At 43.7% G+C, this 24,570-nt stretch overlaps 1 protein-coding gene and 1 pseudogene across 1 annotated transcript in view; both read left to right on the top strand.

Annotated features, from left to right (window-relative positions):
• Positions 1-24,570, top strand: part of EPB41L4B (erythrocyte membrane protein band 4.1 like 4B) — a gene marked incomplete at its 5' end in the record, with an annotated part of 113,210 nt that overhangs the window by 55,361 nt on the left and 33,279 nt on the right. Inside the window, 4 exons of the mRNA XM_025041254.1 lie at positions 1,420-1,450; positions 4,772-4,805; positions 8,927-8,991; positions 24,095-24,309. Of these exons, the coding sequence (XP_024897022.1) occupies positions 1,420-1,450; positions 4,772-4,805; positions 8,927-8,991; positions 24,095-24,309 (345 nt within the window). The remainder of the gene's footprint in view (positions 1-1,419; positions 1,451-4,771; positions 4,806-8,926; positions 8,992-24,094; positions 24,310-24,570) is intronic.
• Positions 7,348-7,466, top strand: LOC112473138 (annotated as a pseudogene).

Here is a 24,570-nt window from a genome sequence, read left to right as displayed (position 1 = left end):
ATTTACTGCAGTGGCCTTACCCGTGCGAGGCCGGTATTCAGTACAGATTCAGTCAGTGAATGAACAGGCCAGGGTCCTTTTTGTTGAAACTCAGCCTCCAGATCCCATCTCCTAGCTCTCCTCTGTCCACACCTGATTTCTTCCCCATTCAGGACACCCAGCTTAGTACTAACTTGTGGGCTCTTTTATAGCAGGACCTCTGCCCTCTCAACTCCCTTCGTCCACTCCTATATATTGTTTACTCATAGTGGCCATTCCATATTTTTTTTTTGTATAATACCTATAGCTTACCCCTTCTAGAATCTTGAACCACGTGTTTCCCACACTGTCCCTCTTTTATGAACCAATGGTTCATAGCAGTAGCCTGGCAGCCAGAAATTCTCTAAAGTCACTCTTCGCTGCATTAGTGGAGAAAAAAAATGCCTGGAGTCCAGGAAATGTGGCCTCATCTTCAAGAAAGACCAAAGGATGAGAGGATGAGGCATGCCCAGAGTAGGGTGCCAGGTTGGTGAAGGGGGATTGATTACAAGAACTGGGAGCAACCAAGTCTCGGGGTGGAGATGGTGGGGGGTTAGCACTCTCTCTGTCCCAAGAGCTGTGTTACCTCCCTGACAAGCATTATGCTTTTGTGTGTGGTCCGCTGGGTCAGAGGTGTCCAGAAACACCTCAGTATGAGGAAGAGCTTTAACAGGGCTGTCCAAAGATGGTGCTATCTCAAAATAGTAGTGGGTCCCTAGTCCCTGGAGGTGCGTGTAGGCACAAAGGGAACGACCGCTTGGTGTGGCTGCCAGAGGGAGGAGGGGGCATCCTATGGCTTCATCCCATGTGATAGCTTTAGGGCTCTTCCAGGCTCCAGGTTCTATGCTTCCCTTTCCCTTTCCTTCCTGGTCTCCATCCTCTTTTCCTCCTTCATTTTACTGACATTTTCTCCAGCCAGAGTTCTGGCATCTTTGTGAGCTTTTAATGGTTTTCTGTGTTGCATCCTTTTTAAAATGAAATGGAGTCTAGATAAATAAGCTCTCTCTCTCTCCATGGCCCCTTCCGCAAACTCGCACCCCTGCCCTGGTCAGCAGTGGCTGCCCTGAGTTCCCCAGTGGACTCATGCTTGTATTTCATCTTTATCCCTTTCTGCCTCTCTGTCTCTGTGTTAGGACTGAGAGCAGGGGCTGCGTCTCTCATCTCTGCACCCTAGAGGCCCAGCCTTGGGAACGTGCTCAGTGACCTGCTGCTGAGTGCGAGGGCAGGGTACAGAGGAAAAGCCATTTACTTGTCCTCTAGAAAGCAGAAGTAGCTAAGGTGAAGATTCTGCCTCCTGGAGTTGAGGCTGCGCTTAGAACTGTCTTTCCTGGTCATTGTCATCACATGGTAAAAGTGATAAAGCTCTCTAAGATGTCATTACTCTCTGTTTTTCTTTTAAAGCGAGCAACCCAGTGATAGCAGCTCAGCTCTGGTAAGTGCCCCCAGGCTCTGGGGTACAGCTCTTTTCTCTAATTATTATATTTACTTTCAATGTTGACTTTTTCTTTAATATAATTAAATTACCAGGTGAGTCTCCCGATTTTTTTTTTTTTTCCTCCTGCCTGGCTATACCATCCCCCTGGCTTTCAATAAGTACACAATAGAATGTTCTAAGACAGTTTGTTTTTTTTAGAAAACACAGCTGCCTTGTTTGAGTAGCTCTGTGCTTTATTTATCATAACAGTGGGTGATAAAGGTGATAGGAATGTGTACAGCTCACAGCGCTCATGGCGTTGCAGGCATCGATGAGAAAGAAGGGCCGTGCTCTTGAGCCGAAGCTGTAAGAGCAATGGCAGGATTCGCTTAGTGATGGGCAGCTCTTACAGTCATACGATGTAGAGGGCCTTGATTAAACACCTTTCTTAAAATTCCTGCAGGAAAAAGAACTTGTCACAAGACTAAAACTCAGCACATTTTTTTCTGGGATGTGCCAGATAGTAAATATTTTAGACTTTGCAGGCTGTACAGTCTCTTTCAGTGCTCTGTCGCTGGAGTGCGAAAGCCACCATAGACAATATGTAAACGAAGGAACATGGCTGTGTGCCAAACTCTTGACTCAGAATCGCAGGCAGGCCAGGTTTGGCCCACGGGGAGTGGTCTGAGGCCGCTTCCCTAGTGCAGGTGTTCTGGATCTTTCCTGTACATTGGAATCACCTGGTGAGCTTTGACTCATTCCTCTCAGCCAGGCTATGCCCTAGGCTAAACGACAATCTTTGTGGGTGGGACCCAGGAATCTGTGGTTTCAAAAGCTCCTTGGTGATTCTAGTGTGCAGCCCAGGTGAGAGCCACTGTCCTACCCGGCATGTGCCTCTCTTTCTCTCTCTGAAACAACTGCTTTCTCTTGTGAGTTTTGATTTATTAGTTGGACGGCTGTCATGCTAGAGAATCTCTATTTCAACTCTTGCATCTAAGCTCCAGCCTGTGACCAGCAGCCCCGTTTAGTTAGCTTTTCAGTCGTCAGAGGCACAGGTCTCGGGCTGCCGGGGAGGGTGGTCTTTGAGATCCGCATAGCTCGGCTGTGCCCTGCACTCTGGACAGTTGGCAGAGCTCGGCATGAGGCGGGGTGGGTAGCTGCAGCCCTGGTTCGTGGTGAGATTGCTGGCCGAGGGATCAGGAGGCCTCCCACCAGGCCGCAGCTTGGCTCTAAGCCAGCTCTGGGACCTGGGCCTTCCCCTTTCTGGGCCTCTTTTTTTCTCATTGAAAACAAGGAGGTTGAGCTTGATCAGCATTTCTTTTTTCAAACTCATTCAGCCTCTGGTTTTCACCCCCCAGAAGAAACCTGACATAGGGAACAGACAAAAATGGAGCATGTGGGGATGAAGCCGAGTGGGCAGGGAGGGGCTGGTGCCTGCTGCTCATCTGCACCCCATCCCAGGTAGCCCCAAGGCACCTTCACAGACCCCCATGGTTCTAAAGAACATAACTGGTCCCTTGTATTACACAGCTGGAAATTTAAACTCACGTCTCAGACTGTACCGGCAGTGCCATTCTGGTGGCGGGGGCAAGCCTCTGAGTCTTGAGTCTGGGTTGGGTTCTCAGCCTCTAATGACAGGTCCTGCTAATCTGCTGTGCGTGAGCCCACCGGCAGTGGGAGGAGGTTGCAGGGCTCCTGCATGGGTTGGTTTTCGGCCTTCAGGTCTGCCTTATTTCTAGGATCCCGGTAGCAGGTAGTCGCACCTTTCCTCCGCCTGTCAGCATGTCTTGCTTTAATTCTCAGGGGTTTGTGAGTTACAACATTTCTTTGCTTTGCTCTCGAAGGAAGTGGTTGTTTTGTTTGCTTTTCCCTAATAAAATTACATTTTCCACTTAGTTTCTGCTGGAGATTATATGTATCGAGAACCAAAACAAACTAAAAAAAAAAAATTCTACCAAAAAAAATAAAAACCCAAGTAAATATACCCTTTAGGAACAAATGAGCTAATAACCACTGTTCGCAGCTGTTCAATTGCTCTTTGCAGCCTGTGGGATCCAGGGTGAGTAGGATTGCTATGGGAGCCAGGGATGAAATTGTGCTCTGGGCTGCAGAGGTGATACTAGAAAAATAGCACCTTGCAGAACACTTAACCTTCCTGATGCAATCCAGCCGGAGGTGGACCTGGCCCAGAGCCTGGCCAGATTCATTGCCCTCTCTGAAAACTGGAACACAGAGCCATTCAGACCCCAAGCAAGACTCGTAACAATGATGTGTTTTCCTCTCGTTGTCGGAGAGGTAATAAACCTCGATTTCAAGCACACCACCCTAGCAACGCAGCTCGATGATTGTACTGTGTTTGTGGTTTCTCTGGCAGATGCTCGCTTGTTAATAAATACATTGTGTTTTACACCAATCTTCGTGGTCCATCTCTTTCACCAGAGTTGTTTGATTAAGAGCCCATCAAAGTAGGATCTTGCATGAGGAGCCTGGAACCTTCTTGGCTTAATGGAAACATATAGGCTCTGGGATGGAGGAGATGTCCATTCCTGTCCTGGCTCTGCCACTGATTAGCTGGCTGACCCCGAGCAGATTTCCTAATGTCTCTGTTAGGCAGCCATTCCTTTATCTGTAAAATGAGGTGGTAACATTTATCGACCTCACAGCCTTGTTGCGTGGATTAAATAATAACAGATGTGAAGTTCCCAGTGCAGAGTCTTATAGGGAATGAACATTCCGAAGCGGTGGCCAGCTCAGGGCAGCGTTGGTGTCGGCTGTGGGACCCGTAGTGATGGATGCTCAAAAGTAGGTGGTGGCTTTCCCTCCACTGCTGCCATGGGCAGCTCTGGGGTGGGACTAAAATTTTTTGGTTTGCCAAGCTGAAAGGACCTCCTTTTTGCCACCAAAACAGGACATCACAAACAGGGTTCTGGAATAATATCACTTGTTTCTATTTGTGAGCTCTAAAGTGACAAAGGAAAGTTGCTGTTTGATTCTCCCAGTTCTATGTTCGTTTAAGCAGCTAATAACCAAAAAAGAAATAGTTTTTATGAAGGTTCCCGACAGAGTAGGTAGCACTACGGGTTAGTTTGTGATTGTTAGATGCAGGCAGACCTCATATTCTTGCGCGTTGCTTATTGCACTTCACAGATGTTGCATTTTTTTACAAATTGAAGGCAAGATCCTCCACCAGCAAAAAGATATGACTCACTTCCTGATGAGGCTTGCTTTCTTGCCGTGGTCCGGACTTGAACCCACAATATCTCTGACGTATGCCTGTGAATCAGTTATGATGTCGCTTTACAACCTGTTACATTACACTTTTTCTTTTCTTTCCTTTAGCTCTAAAACAAATCCTGAAGTCCATACTTACCAGGTAAGATACTGCTTTTAAAGGTTTTCATGCAATACTTCTTAAAGTTTCTAAACTTTCCATGTTGAGCAGTCATTACGTTTATAATCAGATTTTAAAGAAATAATACCAATTTTTTTTTTTTTTAAGAAAACAGTAAGAAGAGAGTCTTTCCCCCCCATCCCCCCAACCCCTGCTTCTTCTTGGTCATATGAGCTGCCTATTTTTCTTAACCTTGCCAACTGACAAGCAGTAGGGACATATGTTTAAGTTTCTGGGTGGTCAAACTCAACTTCCTAGGGGCACTCAGGTGAAGAGGCATTTTGTCAAAGTGCATTCTAGGCCCAAGGAACACGAGTCCCTTGACGTGTGCCTCCAGGAAATGATGTCTTGGTCACACGTTTGGGATTTGTTGCACCCTGCATTCCGCCTTCTTGGATCTGACAGTGTGCCCTTTGCGGTGTCACAAGTGCGGAAAAATCCTGCAACAAAAACACATTTTATTTTTTTAAATCCAGTGTTTCCCAGGATCATTTGATTATTGGACACCACCACCACCCCCCAATAAAAAAAAGCTAACCTCTCTCCTCTCCCCCATCCACACCACCCACCCCCGCTCATTTTTGGTAATATACCCGTTAACATCACTGGAAGAGCAGATTTCTAGAATCTACTTTGTGAAGCATTGTTCTAGGCCTATTGCCTGCAGAAGGAGCACAGACAGGTTTCTATGGCTGGTGTCCTCTTTCACAGGATGGCCAACCAGAGCCCTTACGCCCCCAGCCCGCCCACCACTACCTGTGGGTCGCTCTCACTGGCCATTCACAGTCTTCTACAACCTGGCTCCGACTTAAGTTTTCTACACTTATTTCTCACCACTCCTCAACACAACATATATTCAGCTCTCAGGGAATTACGTCATCGTTGCCCCAGAATTTCTTCCCACCATTCTTTTGCCTATACTCGTCTGCCTGGAATTTCTTTGCCTCCTAATCTGTACATTAAGATATCCTTCGGAGCCCTCTCCTCCCCAGAACCTCTTGGATCCCCTTGAATGTAAGTCACCTGCACCAGTGGTTCTCAACCCTGCTGCACATTAAAACCATCTGGCAAACTTTAAAAAAAAATAACCGGTGCGTGGGCCTCACCCTGGACTGATTGAACCAGAAACCCTGGGAGGTGGGATTTCGATATTAGAGAGCTTCACAGCTCCAAAGGTGGTTCTCACGAGCAGCCAGGCGGGGGAACCCTGGATTGATGATGTGTCCCTCGCTTCCTAGGTTGTCATTTGTTTGTGCTTAGAGGCAGCATCCACGTCTGATGACCTTCTAACTTGGGATCAGCTTTCTTGTCCTGGGTGGGTGTGAATGTCCACCGGACACTGCTCTCCCTGGTTTCTGTGTCCTGTCACCAGTCTGGTTTTGAATGTCACAGTAACAAAGCTACTCCATAACGAGTTCACTTTGGAGCCTTATTCTAACTAGTCTCATTCTTGATCTGCAGATATTAATTCTTTAGATAGGGGAGGGACCCCCATATACATTATCTTTACCGGGTGTCCAAATTATGTTTCAGAAGGTTTTTGTGATATCATCTTCTGTACATGCAATCATATTCCTAAGATGCAAAACCTGAACTTGACTTCTGAGTTTTAGGGAAGAACACATAAAATGTGCTTTGCTCCTGGTAGGGAAAAGGCAGTTTCCCCATCTTCTTCTTTAGGTTCTTAAATCTTATTCACGGATTGTTTTTGTTTGTTTGTTTGTTTTTGAGGGATTGTCAGGTGCGAGTGTCTGGAATGTTGAGGGGGACGGGAAGAGTTGTTCATGGGTGATTTACTGCTTGAAGGAGAGAAAAAAATTAAATGAAGCAAAGCAGTCCCAGCTCAGCACGGTCCCTGCCCTCTCCCCACCAGCCTCCTGGGTGAGCTCTTGCTGCAGGCTCTCTCTGCTCAGAAATGAACATCAAGGCAGTCGTTGAAATCAGATCTACAAAAGCTGTTACGTACATGTCGTTGCTCTCCACATCTTTGGGAATCAGTGGTCCTCTGCACCTTGCCAGTCGGAGAGGTTCTGTGTTGTTCTATCAAGGGTTGGGAGTTAATTAACCAGGAAGAGAACGGCCTGAGAAGTGGCCTGATAGGCATCTGAGTGCTGAGAGAGGAGAGAGGTTTTCAAGAGGGCGGGATGGACTTGCAGCATTTATCTTATTCTGAGCTCAGCAAGGTTAGCCAACTGCAAAGGATGGATTGCTGTGTTCCCAGTGAGGACACTGTTGGCGTTTGGGGAGGGAAAGTTCCTAGAGTCCCAGGATGTTTAGCTTCGCTCTTCCCCTGTCCAATAGTTAAAGGTCATTGTGACAAGTGAAAATGCACATATATATTTTCAGTTGTCATCAGGGGGACATAACTGCCTTGATTGAGAACCTTAGTTAACATTAAAAAAAAAAACACTCCTGACAGCTTTAGAGTATCCATCAGGGGGACATAACTGCCTTGATTGAGAACCTTCTGGGTTAACATTAAAAAAAAAAAAACACTCCTTGACAGCTTTAGAGTATCAGTTAAGTCTATGGCCATGCCACCCTGAACAAGCCCAATCCCGTCTGATCTCGGAAGCTAAGCAGGGTCAGGCCTGGTTAGTACTTGGATGGGAGACCACCTAGGAAGACCAGGTGCTGTAGGCATAAAAAATAAGGGATCGTAAGCTGACAAAGTTTTTGCAATCTGTGAGGTCAACCAAGGGTTGCCTCGCCTAAAAAAGTAAAAAATATAAATTAATTTAAAAAAAAATAGACTGTCAGTTAATTGCCAAAGGAGACCAGGAAAGGTTCTAGAATATCCTTCTTCTGGGTCTTTGTGAATAAGGTGCCCACCCTGATTTGAATCTGATTTGGTTATGTTTGAAGACGGGGAGTACAACAGAAGGTCTATTTCTAGTTGTTCACTTTTGTTGAAGACCCAGTTAGTAGACCTCATTTAGGGCCTGGCTGTGTGACTGAAATCCCTGAAAGAGTTCAGCTTTGGGCCAATCATTTAAACACTCTGGGTTTCTGTATCCCTTGAGAGAGAGGGGCAAATGTGAAGAGACGGAATCAGGGAGATTCTAAAGCCCTGGTCAGCTCTCAGATTCTACAACTGAGATATTTTCTCCAGATTCCTTTTTCCTGCAGCATGTCCTTTCGGAGGCTGCAGACTTAGCTTGCTGACAGGCGTCTTTGAAGGAGAGAGGCCTCTGGAATACAGAATAGGCAAGGAAGGCATCTCAGGTCCGTGAAAACTGAATGTACAGAATTGCTGATAATTTTCCATAACGGAGAGCGGCCTTCTGCTTATTAACCAAAGCAGCAAGGAAGGACGAAGAGGGGGAAGAAGTAATTAAAAGAGTAGTGGTGGCAAGACCGTGGTAACGTAAATGTCAGAAGGACCCATTTTGCCAGGTAGGAAGTTTAGCCTTGAGAAAAAAAGCCCAGTGGCTCCTGGCATTGTCTAGGACCACTGCCCCCTGCAGGCCAGAAGTGGATAGACAGCCTGCTCTCCAGCCAGCCCCATCTCGTCGTCACCCCAGGTCATTTTGTGAGTCACCAGTCTGGATCTATTTTCTCATCTTAAAATGGACAAATCTCTTCCTTCCTTCTGTGTTATCAGGATGATAAGTGCTCTGGATGGTTTCGGATCACAATTTAAAGAACTATTTTTATTGCATAAATAAGGGAGAAAGAAAGTGCTCCCACAGCCCTTGGGGTCCCTGTCTCCATGCAGATGTAACTGTCGCCATGGTTGTCGTCATTTTCAGTAGTGACAAAAACTGTTTCTGAAGACATTGCCGACCATTCTCCCTGTCCTTCTGGCAGCTTCCAGTCTGTTCCCTTGGGAGAGATGAATATTACCTGTCCTGGGTGCTCCAGGAGACCCTTGCAATGCTTTCACTTTTCTTCCGAGGGCAACCTTCCCAGCGCCCAGCCTTTGTGGCGGGAAACGCGATCATCCTGGGAAACGTTCCCTCCCACCAGCCAGGGTTCAGTTATAGCCTTTCCATTCATACCCCCATGGGCCCCTCAGGTGGATGCCAGTAAGAGACAAAGTGAATGAAGACCATTGAAATCGAAAGGTCATCGAATAATCAGGTTTGGTATTTTCTTTCTAGCCTCAGTATCTTCCCAATATCCACCCCAGCCAGCCCCGGTGGCACCCTCACTCTCCGAATGTAAGGTAAGTGCTTGAGCTCACAGAGCTGTCCTTTCACAAGTTCTCCTTTTCTCCAGAAAAGTTCAAGTTCTACTTAGTCATGAATTTGAGATCCTGCATCAGCAACAACTGTTAAGAGGTGCCTTGTCATGGCAGAGATTAATCATTTGCAAAGCAAAAGAAGCCAGTGGAGAGTCTGGATTTACTAAAGTTATGCTTTATGACATAAAAATGATTTTTTTTTTTAAGTCATTCTAACCTCAGATATTTTTGGTTTGGTTTTGTGTTAGAAATGTTACTTAAAATTCATAAAGTCATGTTTTCCTGTCCTGGGAATTCATTTACTAAAAAATGTGACTAAAGTTTGGGGATTTTTGTGGTGGGTTTTTTTAAAAGGTTTTTTTTTTGTTGGTTTTTTTTTTTTCAGGGATGGGGTGGGAGTTTGCTTTTGGTGGCAGTAGATCTTTCTCTAAACCCAGGGTCAGTAAACTTTTTTCTGAAATGGGCCATATGGTCAATATTTTCGGCTTCAGCATTGTGGTCTCTGTCACAACTAAACTCTGCCATTGTAGTAACTTGAAAGCAGCCACAGACATACATAAATGAATGGGTGTGGCTATGTTCCAATAAAACTTGTTTACGAAAATAAATGGTAAGTGGGATTTAGCCTGAGGGATGTGTTTACTCGCCTCCACCCTGACTTACCACATAACCCTTCCTAAGTAAACTGGCACCTGCCTTGTGTTTATAGTTTATAGGCTTGGAAGTGTTTTAATGCTAGCTTTGAAAAGGCAAATATTCCTTTTAAGATCAGCTTTAATTGGTGTTTATGTGTACAGCTCTTTCAGAAACATAGTTGGTGAATTCAGTTTGCTTAGTTCTTTCTTGGTGAGGTTGCTAGCCTTGCTCTTTGAGAGAGGACAGTGATGGAAATCAGTCTGGTTAGAGCAAGGCAAACGAGAGCACTTGTTTCTTCATAGGTCTTCCCACGTTGGGGGTGGGGGTGGGGCGGATCCTGTAGGACAACAGAGCAGTTTTATCACAAACACTTGATACTCATGTAACTTTTTAAAGCGAGTTAAAGTAGTACAGTAAGAATTCTAAATGTTTCTGTATTGCCCAAGGCAGTTTATTTTTCCAGACATGAGAAACAGAAGAGATCTATAGCAATGACGTTTTTATTAACCTTGTTTTTACAAAATGTTATACTTCTTACTGCCTAGTTTGTCACATTAGTTTCCTTCTGAGGCATGCCCTCGCCCAGTATTTCACACCAGGAATTCTGAGGAAGGTTCCTGTCAGGTGGCCCACCTACCTGGCCCTAGTACCGTCAATCCCCTGAGAGCTTGTGAATGCAGATTCTCGGCTCCACCCCAGACCTATTGGATCAGAATCTCTGGCAGTGGGGCCTAGCATTTTATGTTAAGAGAAGTGCCGTACGAGATGCCTGCCCCAAGAAAAAGCTTGTTGGTCCAACGCTTTTGGCAAATACTTCATAAGCATTCATAGAGAACATTAGCATAACAGCCCTGAGAGATCCCCTGGTAAAGGACCCTTTTTACCTTCACCTAGCTTTCCCCAGGCTGACCCGATCATCAGACACCCTTTGAGGGATGACAGCACAACCAGAGACAGAGCTTTCGTCCACTTGGCAGTTAATAGATGACCCACATCCGAATTTAAAAAATAAAGTAGACAATCCATTCATTTCAGTTTGCAGGCCATCCGCATTCACGTGGTTCATGGTTTTCCCTGCCCCTTCCCTTTGTGCTTATGTTGTTTCACTCACATTTCTGAATTTTCTTTCATTCCCCCACTAACCATTCACTCTGCAAACAAAACAGGCCATCCTTTCAGGATGACAGGCCTCACTGGAAAGCGTCGGCCAGTGGAGATGACAGCCATGTCGATTATGTCCACAACCAGAACCAGAAGAACTTAGGAGGAGTGCAGAGTATGATGTATCGAGATAAGCTCATGACCGCGCTTTGAGAGACTGAAGCATCTCACTTCCATTCACCATCACAGTTTCATTACATTCCATGAAAAGTGCCTTGGCATCACACGGATGTGTTTGTAAAAGTGTCTTTAAGGAATAGTTCTGAAAGGTGTTTTCGGTGTCCGTGTACGTGTTTGAAAATAATCACGATAGCTAGTCATAATTTACTGTTGACTGCATTCTCAATAAAATGAAGGTAGGTAAAGGCTCAGGAATCATTCTGATTTTAAAATTAGAGTAAAAATCTGTGTTTATTGTTATTTCTATATACCTGATATTTCTTTGTTATTTAATGAATGAGACCAAATAAAACCAGAAAAACCTGGGAAGATAGCTCTGCAGAGAAATACCAAGAATATGGGGGACTGGAGATAGCTGGGGTCCAGCCTGTGTCTTTTGTGATTTTAGACAAGGCATTCCCCTTGGTTGGCCTCACTTTCCTCATCTGAAAAGAGTGGGTTGGGCTAAATGTTCATCAAGGTCTTTCCCAACTCTAAAATTCAGTCATTTGTTAAAAATTTAACATTTTTAGGCTGAGAATATAACATTTAAAATATAGGGAAACTGCAATGTCCCCTTCTCTAAGAGAGGTTACCCCCTTCAGAAGCTAAATAAAGTGTATAACTGTTAGATGTTATATAATGCAGGGAGACTTTGAATTTCCAATCTTAAAACAGTTTAGCCACTTTGAATTTTAGAGATTTTGCTAATCATAAATTGCATAGCATTGTTTTGATAGAATTTGCTGCTCGAAGACAAGAATAATGTTTTAATATCTTGATTGGTGCTGCTAATAACTTGCATGATTTCAGACAGCATAATTATGGATATACACTGTCAGAATTTGTAGAATCGGAGGGTTAGTTTTTACCCTGGACTTCACTCTTTTAAAAAGCAACATGCAATCCGAGATGCATTTATGGCTCACGTTAAAGCATACAAGATTTTAGTAAAGTTGTGCCAAAGCGTTCTGTAGACTTGGATAGGATAAGTGTTGCACAGTCTTTTTGTAGAACCAGAGATTAATATGTTGTCTCTTAGGGTAGAACTCATGCCAAAATATTTATTCTTATCCCACTACCCCCCATTTCAAGCCATGAGTCAAACATTTTTCTCTTGAAAGGCCTGAGATATTTTTATTAATATTTTTGTGAAATAAATTCTCATGCCGCCTTTATATATCTAATTGTACTTCAGCCCATTTTAAGCCTTTAAAATATGTATATTGACATCTCTTGAGATATTTTATTACTGAAACCTGATCTGTTTTTCGTTACCACAAAAATCTATCCAGAAAGAGAGAATCCTCTTCATGCCTTGCACAGCGGAGTCTCTTATCACTTATAAACTGTCCCGAAGATTTTTGTTTACAGGTGTATTCCATTTTAGCGGATGTGCTGATCCTCAGTGTATGTGCTACATACAAATAAATGTGTTCTGAATCTTTTAATCTTATTGATACATTTTTACAACTGTGTTTCCAAGGAATAAAGATTATTCTTACTTTTTTTGACTCCATCTTCATTTTTATGCTGCGCAGAAGTATCATTTTGTGGATGACGTAAGGTGATGTGACAGTGAGCTTTGGGAAGTCTGAAGGTGAGCGTTTAGTTAGGCATGGAGCAAGCTCGTCCTAGAATGGAGCTGCTCTTGGATAGAGTGGCTCTGTTTGTAGGTACTGGCTGAGGCATTTATTCATTTGGAACGACTCTGCTGAACATTCTAGTACCTGGTCACAGGTGGCAGTGGGGTTTTCTCCCCTTTAACAGTTCTGTGGTGCGGGTGGGTGTTTATCCTGGCTACAACTGCTTTTCCTGGTGGAAAGACCCCCAAACCTGTATCTTCGGCCTCCTAGAGATTGTGTACTCTAACACCCTCCAATAAATACCTTTGTGCTTAATACAACTTGAGTGGATTCAGATGTCTGCAACCAAGAAGTCTAACCAGTTTGCATATTTATGGCCTTCTAATTGTTCAATTACACGTACACTTTTCATTCTTCAGTTTAATGGATGACCTCTCTCTACTGCATTTGACAGTAATGATCACCCACAGCTTCTGGGAACTTTGTTCCCTTGGCTTCTGTGATATCTGATTCTCCAGCCCTTTGACTTCTTCTTCAGTCTGGGTAACAGCCCCTGCTTCTGTCATCGTATGAAATATTGCTGTTTTCCAGGAGTCCTTCCTCTGCCCACTGCCGTTCTCACTTACCACAGTCTGCCTGGATCTTCTCATCCCGTCATGATTTGATAGTGCTGTGGCACTGCAGCCATGATCTCTAACTCGGACTACTATGAGTTTTAAACTGACATTTCAACTTGTATGTTCCACGTACACCTCAAACTCCACATGTCAAAAATGAAAATCCCTCTTCTTTTACTGAAAGGAAATTTAAAAAAAAAAAGTCCAAATTCTCTGTTTTCTGCCCATGGTAAGAATTTATGCATCGTCGACATCTCCCTGTTGCCGTCCATATCCGCGCAGTCCCTGGATCTGTTCCACTCAGCCTCCTTAGAGTTTGTGTTTAACCTTCCTCTCTCCTAACACTGTCCTTGAAGCAGCATCTTTTCTCTGGCTGAGAGGTGCTCTTATGAGCTCCCTGACTCCAGTCTCTCCCGACAAGTTCATTCTCACAGCCACTAGAGTTGTTTTTCTAAAACACCATCTGACTGTGTCATTCTGATGCGTGACATCTGCCAGGGTTTTCCATCACCCGTCGGATGAAGTCCAAGTCCTTCTCTGTGGAGTTCCTCCACTCTGCTTCTGTCTCGTGGCTCTGGCTAGCATCTTTTCCCATCTCTCGCTTTCCTGTTTAAACTCCTACAACATCCCACGGCTTGTAGTTCCTGATAGCCCCCCTACCCTGCTGTTTCTCCCATCTGCGCCTTTGCAAATACTGTTCCTTCTGCCGAGAATGCTGTCACTCCCATCCCCCTTGCCCAAACTCCCGCTCACGCCTTAAGACTCTACTCAGACTCCGTCTTCTCCCAGGGACTCTGATCGCCCTACCTCTGCAATTGGGCTAATTTCTGGGCTGTCTTCCACTCCCCCCCAGCCTCCATACATATCAATGGTGCACTCACCACTTGGTATTAAAGCTGCCTCTTTTCTTCATCTCATTCTGAAGCCAGTATGCTCTTAAGTATGAGCTTTGTGTCATATTCACCTTTGTTCCCCGGTGCCTGCTGGATAGCAAGTGAATATCTGTTCAGCGAATGCATTATTCCACATTCATTCTAAGGAAAACATCAGTCAAAATAACTGACAGTTAATGTGTCATCTCTGAGCTGGTCCAAAGGTATCTGACCAACCGTATCCAGTCTGGGGCATTGCATTTGGAGTAGGACATGGCCACCATGTATATTTTGGCTTCAGCTTCATCAAATATCATTTAGTGTGTCTACGGTGTTCTCATTTGAGGCATTGGTGTGATGTTGAGTGTTACTACCGGGCAGAGAACAGTCCATCTGTCTCTGGTATATTGACACTGATGCATGGTAATATAAGGGTGTGGGGGGCTAATAACCACACCTGTCCTTTGCATTGTACATATGTCACTTCACCTGATCTTTCTGATACTAGGTAGGTAGTATCCTTTCCACACATGGGAAGCTCAGGCTTAGGGTTTGACTGAGCAGCTGGCACATGGTCACACACATGGTAGATGGGAAGGCAGAATTCTGACTCCAAAGCCTGTGTCTTCTACCCCTGTGCTCTAATGCCTCTCAGCACTAATTCTGCCATTTGAGACCCTGTGAATCCATGTCGTCACGAGATCATATTAGATGATGAAGAGTTTACTACACTGAAATCTAGTTACTAACTAGAAAGCCACCCACCACTACCACCAGACTAGTCCGTAACACTACACGCCGGTGGTCTAGTAACCTCTATCACCTCCAGCTCATAACTCCATTACTCTCCTCCGGTGCCTCCTACCCAGATGTCTAAAACCCTTTTCACCTCACCATCCTCCTCCAGCACTGTGGCAGCCATGTCATTCAACGACAGTCCCCTTTTCAAAGGAGTAGGGCTTGAGCATTATTCTCTTCTTAGTGAAACACTCATTTGAGGTGATCCACGGTTCCTTCTGGAGAGGTCACAAACTAGTTATTTCTTCTGGAGTATTACCTGCCAGCAAAACCAACCTCAGTATTCCATAACTAATGGAATTAGCTTTTTGCATTTTTGAAACTCGGGTACTCACTGGTCTTGTATCATCTGTTATTTTTCGGTGATCCTTCAGAATAGCTAACAGGGAACCTACAATGTCATCAGATGCATATAATTCCTATGGACTGGAAGTCTTGAAATCATGCCACGTGATTCCCTCGGCCTATAAAACCCTCTTGCTTATTTAGTTTCTTGGTCCACCAAAAATGGTGCTCGTTAAAGTGAAGATGAAAGAATAAGGACAACGTGACAGTCCTTTGTTTTTCTTGCCAATTAATACTGCCCCATCCTTCTCGGTCAGTGGCTCCAGCCTCCTGGGTCCTGCGCTGAACACCACTAATGATAGACCGTTTTCTTGGCCCTTGACTTTCCAGCTTTTAACTAGTCCTTTAAGATCTGAGCTCATCAAAGAATTCCCTGAGTAACTGTATCGATCCCTTTGAATCAATATTTCCTAAACTTGGCTCTGACTTAATTCCCTTACTGACCAAATCTTCCAAAAGTACCAGGTAAATACCTTAAATAGACCTAGAATGATTGGCTTCTGCCTTTTTGTTATAGTAGGCATCAAATACCAAGGCAAAGCAGAGAGAGAGAGAAGCAAACTACTGTTAAAGAGAGACCCAACTGTGAAATGAAAGGGGGCACATTTTTAGAAGCTGCAGGGGTATCTAAAAGGTTTAACAGATGTGAAATTGGCATTTAGCTGAGCCTCAGCAAAAGAAATCCTCAGTCATTCTGCAAGCAGGCCCATTTCCCCCAAATTAGGGAACTAAAGAACCGCTCAGACAGCTTATTAAAAATGGAGATTGTTAGGCTGTACGTAGGTGGTTTTAACAGTCACCGCAGGAAAGTCTGAGGTGGGAAAGTGCAGGATCTCACTTCGGAAAAGCACAGATTCCTATCTGGTTATGTTTGCTGTTGTTTAATGGCTTAATTTTAACTCTGAGTAGAGGTCAACTCTCTTTTTTTTTTTTTTTTTAGTAGGCATGATGTTAAAAAGTAAACAGACAGATACATCATAATAAGCTGCTAGATCTGTCTGCACAACATAGTTTTATACTTCCTCAGGCTCATGGCGAAGCAGAAGAATGTGAGAATTCTAGCGATTTTGTATATGGCTTTAATTTCATCATAACCATCCTCCCCCCAAGTCTGTCAAATCAAATCTATGTCATTCTTATGCTTTCCTCTAGAACCAAGGGGCTAGTGAATTCCAACCACTAGAGAAGGATAGGGCTTGGGCCCATACCAGTCTAACCACCCAGAGCAAGATTAGAGCCCACGCGGGGGGGAACGAAACAGGTGGGAGTCTGCACAAGCAAAATGGCAGGACGTAGCCAGCTCAGGAGAGGGCTGCGGAATCCAGTGTGCAGTGGTGGTTTTGTTAGAGCGAGAGCCTGTCATTCTCTGACAAGGTGAAATGTAGGTGCTTTGGAATCTCACACAGTTTGAATCCCAACTTTGCCACGCACTAGCCATGGGACCCTTTGGCCAGTTTCTTCTCTCTGCCTCATTTTCCTCATCCCAAAATGGAATTTAACAATATTTCTCTGTTTAAGAGAATTCAATGACATGTATATAAGGTGCTTTGCACAATGTTTGATGCTAGCTGGTAGCAATTTTTAGTGGTTTTTGAGATTTAAGGTCTTAGCACAGTCCATGTGATGAGAAACAGGACAAGGAGATTCCAAGTTTAGCTTAAGGAATTGTATATCTCATAGGCTGATAGGCTGAGATGTGTGGTCTAAGTTTAGAATGGAAAGAGGTGCTTGGTTCCAAAGGAAAGATCAGATGGAGGAAGGTTAACCTAATACATAAAAACACATCTCTGAAACTCATAACAAGCGAAGAGCAGAAACACCATGGAGATCTTTTGAGAGGGGATAAAAAAATAAAAATGATATTTCTGTCTGGGTATCCTAGGAAATAATTGTCCAGGCTGAATGTGGACCATGCTTTCCCATCTGCACATGGCAAAATGGGCATAGAGGAAGGCATTGGTGTGGCTACTGAGAATCCATTCTGCTGGTATAATTGGGACGGCATCTGCTTGGTTCCCAACTCACCCCAACTTGAGATTTCATCTACACAAAGCAAACTTTTAACCATTTGGAGACTAGAAAGTAATAAAGGGAAGCACTGTGGGTTTTTTTATATAGGTAACAGACAAATTCAAACAAAAAATATCTGTAAGTTTCTTTTTTTTCACCCTCTTATTCCTAGCTCCCTAGTTTTTCCCAGAAGCAAAATGTTGTTAGCCTTTTTGCTTGTCAGTCTAGAGCTATTCTACATATAAATAAGCACATATTTATTTAACCAATCAATATCGATGGACATTTAAGCTGCCTCGAATCTCTAAAATTACAGTTTTGCTGCTGCCCTTGTATATTCTGCTTTATGCACTTGAACAAATCTATCTGTAGGATAAATTCCCTACAAATAAAGACTCTGGGTTGAAAGGTATGTGTATATTTAATTTGGATATTGTCTGATGAAATTTCCCTCCAACGACATTCTACCTGTTTATGCCGGCCCCACCTCCCCACACTTCCCCTCAACACACACCTCATCTATTTTGACAGGGCCCCTGTGATCCCACCGAAGCAAAGTCCTAGCCTTAGCTAACTTTTCTAACTGTTGTTAGTCTGATGAGTAAGAACCAGAAGTTGTGTTAATTGCATTTCTCCATAAGCAAGGTTGCCTGCCTTTCTTTTCTTTGAAGGCCATTTGTTACTTGTTTTCTGTGAACCATCTGGAACCCCTATTCTTGAGTCATGCTCTTCAGTAAAGATCAGGCTGATGAAGTAAAATTAATAATGTCATCTTAGCCTTTTTAACAGTGAAGGAAGGAAAGGCTGGGAAGAGTTGATATTTACCAGACATTTTCTGAAAGCAGCTTTCCAGAAGTTCAGGTAACAATCGGCATGATACCATGCCCTGGAATAAGGGCAGCATAAAAATAGCCAGGAGAAAGGAATTAATTTCTAATACCCATGTTTCCTTTCCTGTTTGGGAGTTTATTGAGAACTTTCCACTCAGACTTCTTAAATTTGTGACATTGTGAATTTCCCTGGGGCATTTGATCAGGGACGGACGAATTTGCTTTTGGTTTCACTTAAAATTCTAATACATTGGATCTAAAATCACGGCCACATCCCAAGACTCGGCAATAGTTTCATTGGAGCAAAGGCTGCAGATTTTAAAATACCAAAACTGCTGTAGTTTAAGCAATTCACTAAAAAAGGGTTAGAATAATTAGAGGAACATCCCCGTAGGCTCATGTTATAAGAAACACAGAAACCTACCTAATCGTCCCCTACTGAATGGTGAATGGTTTCAACATCCACTTTCTGCAGCTGAGACCTCAAAAGCAAGAGGTATTGCTGTGCTAACAGCTCAACTAGCATCATCCTGTGCTGACTAATGGACGCTGTATCTGTATTAAAGGCAATTAAGCAAGCCCTTAAAATTAGGCCCAGCGTATGGCTTCAGAGGCTGGCCCAGTGTATAGCTTCAGAGGCTAACCGGATATTTATAATTGAAACTTCTGAAAAAACTTATGAGAATTGGGGAGCAGCAAGAGGATCCTTTGAGAAGATTTTTAAGCACTTACAAAAACCAAAATAGATTAATCCCATCTGTATCACCTCAGAAATATGTCCCCAGTGTTCAGCTCCAGCTCCTGCTGACACCGGTATCTTTTGCAGTTAGAATATCTAAAACCTGTCCTTAATAGTGCATGCATTTTTATTCATTGAACCTGAACTTCTTTCTGGAATGAATAATTTTATTCATTTGGATGAGTTGGATGGTGCTGCAGAGTGGAAGAATAACACTCTGAGCTCACGCCGAGTCTACCATAGCTCTTGAAGTGCAAAGGATGATAAAGAACTGGCTCTTACAACATTATTTTACACACTAGCAGCTGCGTTTTCCTGGCGATGATTATTTTGCCGTACTGTTCCCTAAGGGTTCCTGTATGATACTGCGTGGGGGAAGCATTTAAAGCAGTGGCTAGGGGCAAGTCAATGCTGTTACCCACCTAAAAAAGGGGGGGATCTTCACTTAAGGCAAAGAGTGGTTGCTAGAATACAGAAATGAGAGGCAAAAAAAATCTGTAAGAATCCAAGAAGGGAAAGCACCGTTAGATTTATTAGAAGCAAATGCTCTAAAGGAAAACAACTATATTTTTTACAGTATTTTTTTTAAGATAGGAAAGAGATCGAATACACTCTTAGTCATAAGCCTCAGTGTAAAATTGAACTCGTGAAAATATTTATTCTTTGGACTCAGATCCTGAAATTGATCTGGAGTTGCAGAAATCCTAGATCTCACCACAAAGTTCTAGAGCCCTTTCCTCACGGTTTCTCGGTGCCTCACACACAACTAGAAAGCCATTGCAAAACTTAGCAAGAATAACATCACGTTAACGTGGATTTTCTGGAAGGAGATTTTTAAGGCCTGTTTCTCTGCTTACAGCCATTTGATAGCAGTTTCGCCAAAGGAAAATTTCAGACTCAAAGATGGAGGCATATCTCCTACTGTAGCTCACACCAGATACTCAGTTATCACCAAACCTTAAAGGTTCTCCTCATTCCTTAAAATATAGAATATTTTATTCTGCAGTTTTGCAGAGACTATAATATATGGGAAACCTGGAGAATTTGCGACCAAAGTGAAGCTTTTATGAATAGACACTTGATAAATTACCTAGGGAGAATTAAAATCTGATGCACTACAACATTCATTCAACAAACATTTGCTTTGCTTCTGTGCTGTGCCAGGTACCGTAATCAGCACTGGGAACTGATGCTGAATACGATGCCACTTTTGTAGCAACTAAACTAATCAAAACAAGAGCTCCCGGTCTATGTGGATTCAGACATTATCTGTACTAACACTAGAATTAGACATTCCCAAGTCGATTGCTTGGAAAATGTCTTCAAATAAATACAAATTGGGAAAATTTTCTTCTGCCAATTAGTAGTCCATGTAAAAAAATCTAAACCATGGCCCCAAATTTTAATTTTGACCTTTTCAGACGAGAAAAATGAGGTAGGGGCTTCTTTTCTCTCTAGTTGCTTTAAAAAACAATAATAATAAAACCACTAAGTTACTGTAAGAAATCATCCCTGATTAACAGACCTAACATTTGTAATGTGTCACATTTCTAAGATGTTGACACAATTTTCTTCTCAAACCCATTATGAAAAAGGTAGTTTTTCAAATATGCTTTCTACTTATTGCCAAATAGTATGCTTCCACTGAATTCAATAAGAACTTGCAGCATTATGTTGGGCTAATGGCCCGCTCTGTTTCATCTCTACCAAATCAGAATTGAAATAAGTGACAGGTATCCTGGAAACCATAATGAGTAAATGCACCTAGTCCTATCCCTCAGCTGGACATGGCAAAGATCAAATTATTTCATTGAGCTGTAGTTCCTGGCATAGAAATGCTTAATAAATGTTTGTCCAAAAATACAGTGTCTGGGGGCCCAGATAAGTGAAATGTGTTACCTGAGGTCACATAGCTAAGTGGCAGCAAAACCAGAGCTAAGTGCTAAGTATTGTTCTTTTAATATCATATTAAAAGAACTTCTTTTGATCATATAGCAGCGCAGTATCCCTTAGTACTTAAGAGAACACAGGGCTATAGAATCAAGTTGCATGGGTTCAAGTCCCAGCTCTGCCATTTACTAGCTGTGTGACTTGGGAAAGTTAGTCTCTTTTCCTGTTTCATTTCTATACAATAAAGATAATAATTGGTTGTTGGAAGAATAAATTAATAGACGGCACAGTGCTGGGTACTCAAAAATATTAGCTTTTTTTCCCCCTCTGTGAGTAGTTAGAGAGCATGATTATTGCACTAGTGTTTAGTCAGGAAGCTGATTCTGGCTGACACCATCTGCTGTAAAAACATATTACTTACATATATTCTGCTAACGGAGTCCCAGCTGGGCTAATGGGCTGGAGTATGGACTAGTGGTGGTGCTTCCCAACTTTTTCTCGTCCTTAGCACACAGAGGAGGTGATACATTTGGATAGCACCCTGGGGTAAATAGACAAGGCTGCTTGAGGCTCCAGCCTCCCTTGGTTCTGTCTACTTGCTTTAAGGACTGAGAATAAATGGTTCGACCCACTTGCCACCCTTCTGAGGCCTATCAATTGAGAAGCTCTACTGAGATATTTGTCAGCATCTCCCTGATGCTTTAGTTCTGATTAGGAACGTAGAGTTGTCCCCACTTGGGCTAAAAGTAAAACAAGAGCCAATTTTCCCCAACCAGGCTCTCCTGGAAGATGTTTAGAGAATTTGTGTGCTACCACGCGGGTTACATAGAAGCTGTTCCTGCCTCCAGGAACCCTGCTATGAAGCTGAGATTTGTGCCATCAATAGGTGAGAGTAACTCTGCATACAGGCAGCACATAAGTGTACAGTGAGCAATCCAGAGAAGATGCTGGAAATCTCCTGACCCTCCTCTTCATGTCACAGGGGAGGAAACAGACCCAGGTGACAATTCAGGGCACTTTTTGCTGCCCCCTGTTGCCACCTCCATGGGAAGGGTGGGTGTCCTTGGTTATGTTCCAGGTTGCAGAGGTGAAGCTGAACTGTGACCCCCAGAAGCCAAAGTCACACCTTCTTCCACATTCTCACACGCACAATGTAAGACTGTCCTGATCAAAGTCTCCAAGAGGCAGCCAGGGTGGACCAGAGACGCAACTCATGGGACAACGTGGGGGACAGTCAGTGCCATTTCTTCTGGAATGTGTCCTGCATGGCAGCAGAGGCCTCCTCCACACGTCCTGGCGCCAGTGCCCCAAGCGCCAGGCCTGCAAGCTCCGCTCACACGACTTTAGAAATATCCCAGAGGGTTCCTCACCTCGCTCAGTCCGCTGACGTTGTCCAGGCCCTGCCTTGTCACAGTCTCCCAATGGAGAGACTGGAGTATCCTACCAGTCTGTCCTGGACACAGTGCTCAAAATGAGCTTTTAAACTGCAACTCCTGGCTTAAGCCTTTTCCCGGGCACCTTGTTGCCCTCCAGATAACCAGACTCTCTTAACCCTTCTTAACCGGTGTCAGCTTGTCTTCTTAGCCTCATCTCCTGCTACTGCAATCCTCACTCCCTCTCCTCCAGCCCCCTGCTCTTTCCGCCACCTTCTTTTGCTCAGACTATTTCTTAGGCCTGTAATAGCCATTTCTATTTCCACCTTTTCACTTTGAAAGAAATTCCACAAAACAAACAAAGCATGCAAGTTATAAAAATGTGAGAAACCACTTATTCAAAGCATGCAAGTTATAAAAATGTGAGAAACCCATACATCAAGCAAAAATAATCGAATAAATAAATAACAAAAAAAAATTGACTGGACCTTATAATTGAAAAGTTCAGTGGTAGACCAGCTTCAGGCATGGCTGGAACCAGGGGTTCAACTGATACAATTAGGAATTTTTCTATCTTCCATCTACTTTCAACCTCTGCTCATGTCTCTCTTTGTGTATTAGCTTCATTCTCGCAGATAATTCTTTGTGTCCAGAGAATATGGTCATAAGTAGCCTTAACTTATATCATCCTTATAGTCAGAGCCAACTTACTCATTAGGCCCAGGAGGTTCAGGGTGTTGGGTTCACAGTACTTTTTAGGGGCCCACAAAAATGTTTTAATTCCTTTTGAAGTCATAAGAAAAAAGTGAACTTTTAATTAAGGAAAATAGTTTAATTTAATATATGGTATTAATATGTTTGTTTTTATACAAATGCAGTCGTAAAGTATAATTTTTATTTTTTTATATACAGAAGAGATAAAAGCAAAAGTGCTCAGGGCCCAGAAAAGTCATAGTAAAAGGCCCTGCTTGACGCTTAAAAGGGAAGAGAGACCTTTGCTCTCAGTTTCCGTGTGTTAAACCTCAGGGTAAACGCTGATTGTCCCGGAGGTCACATCCCAGAACAAATCATTCTGCCTGGATGAATGGAGAATTTTGATTGGCCAGGCTTCCGTCTCAGGAAGCCTGCGGGGAACTATCAACCTCATACACACACAAGAATGGGTTCCTGGAGTAAGAAAGAGGATTCTGTTTTAAGAACGTACTTGACTATCTCCCCCAAATGCTCCTCTCTTTATGACACTTTCTCCAACACCTTCACCAACCCCAGGAGAACTAGTTGCATCCACCTCTATGCTCCCTTAGCAGCTGGTGTGATTGTAATGGACTGAATCACAGGCTTGTGAGCACCTTGAAGACAGAGTGAAGGAGCAGTAGAAATCTGGTTTCTGGGAATGAGCAAAGAGAAGGGTTAGCTTTGCCTGGGAGTGTGAGGAGGAGACCTTTGATGTGGGTCTTAAAGGCTGGAAGTCTTCCTGGAGGAAAGGGTGTTCTAGCTGGGTTGAGGAATGAGGAAGGACTCGAGGGGGCAGGAAGAGGTGAAAGGTACCAGAATGGAAAGAACTTAGGATGTAGAGAGAATGTAGCAGGAGATGAGCTGAAAAGAATGGCACAAGATCATGGGGTGGGGGGAAGGGACGGGCGTGAATGACACATCGACAGATTTGGATTTTATCCTGTAATCCAGGGCTCTTTACCTCAGTCCACAGAGGGGCTAGAGAGGGCCAGAAATTGAGTGTGAAATGTTGCATCTTAGTGACTGTTTCTGCAGGGAAGGTCCATGGTTTTCATCAGATTTCCAAAAGGAGTTTCTGTATTAAATGCTTAAGAATCACTAGCTAAGAATTTTTTAAGGTTTAAGGTGTCTGATGTATACAAATTTCCACTTTCGGCTTTTTCTTTGAGTGCAATGTTGCCATTCTGTCCTGTTCTACAATAACCCTGTGGGTCTATTTGTCGAACCGATTTTTTCTCTTGATTTTTTCATGCTTAGAGAACATCTTTTAAAAAACACACAGGAATATCAAGGCACTTGGATTTTCTAAATGCTAACTTTGACACCCTCCACAGCTACCCGCTCCCTTCCCCAGGGCTCAGCAGCTCAGACCGGCTGCCTTTTGGCATCGAGGAGAATGGGGGCACGCCGTTCGCTACCAAAGCTTCGGGAAGGCACCACCACCACCACCACCAGCACCAGCATCACCCAAACTATGGCCTCTCGCTGACCTTGGAGAGCAAGGAGGGGCCTTTGAGGTCCCCAAACTCTAGCAGTAAATCCATTACAAGTGAGTAGGGGGCAGGGGGTAGGGTAGAGGGAGGAATGATGTAGGCGTGCGTGGCTGACTTCCCTACATCCCCAAGACAGACCCTTCGGGAGCAGCATGGAACGTTTGTATTATCAGTGCTGGGGACCAGGTCTGGGCAACAGCAGACAAGAGCTTTGTGCATTTAGGTAGGAGCAACTTAAGGAGCAGGCTTTACCGGTAACCTGTGATTTCGTGACAAGGTCATCTCTTCACCTCAGTCCGTGGCAGATCTCTGCTTCC

Source organism: Pteropus alecto, unplaced genomic scaffold (assembly GCF_000325575.1).
Source record: "Pteropus alecto unplaced genomic scaffold, ASM32557v1 scaffold111, whole genome shotgun sequence".
Classification (NCBI taxonomy): domain Eukaryota; kingdom Metazoa; phylum Chordata; class Mammalia; order Chiroptera; family Pteropodidae; genus Pteropus; species Pteropus alecto.
The sequence above is the reverse complement of the archived record's forward strand: the minus strand, read 5'-3'. Positions and strand labels throughout refer to the sequence as shown.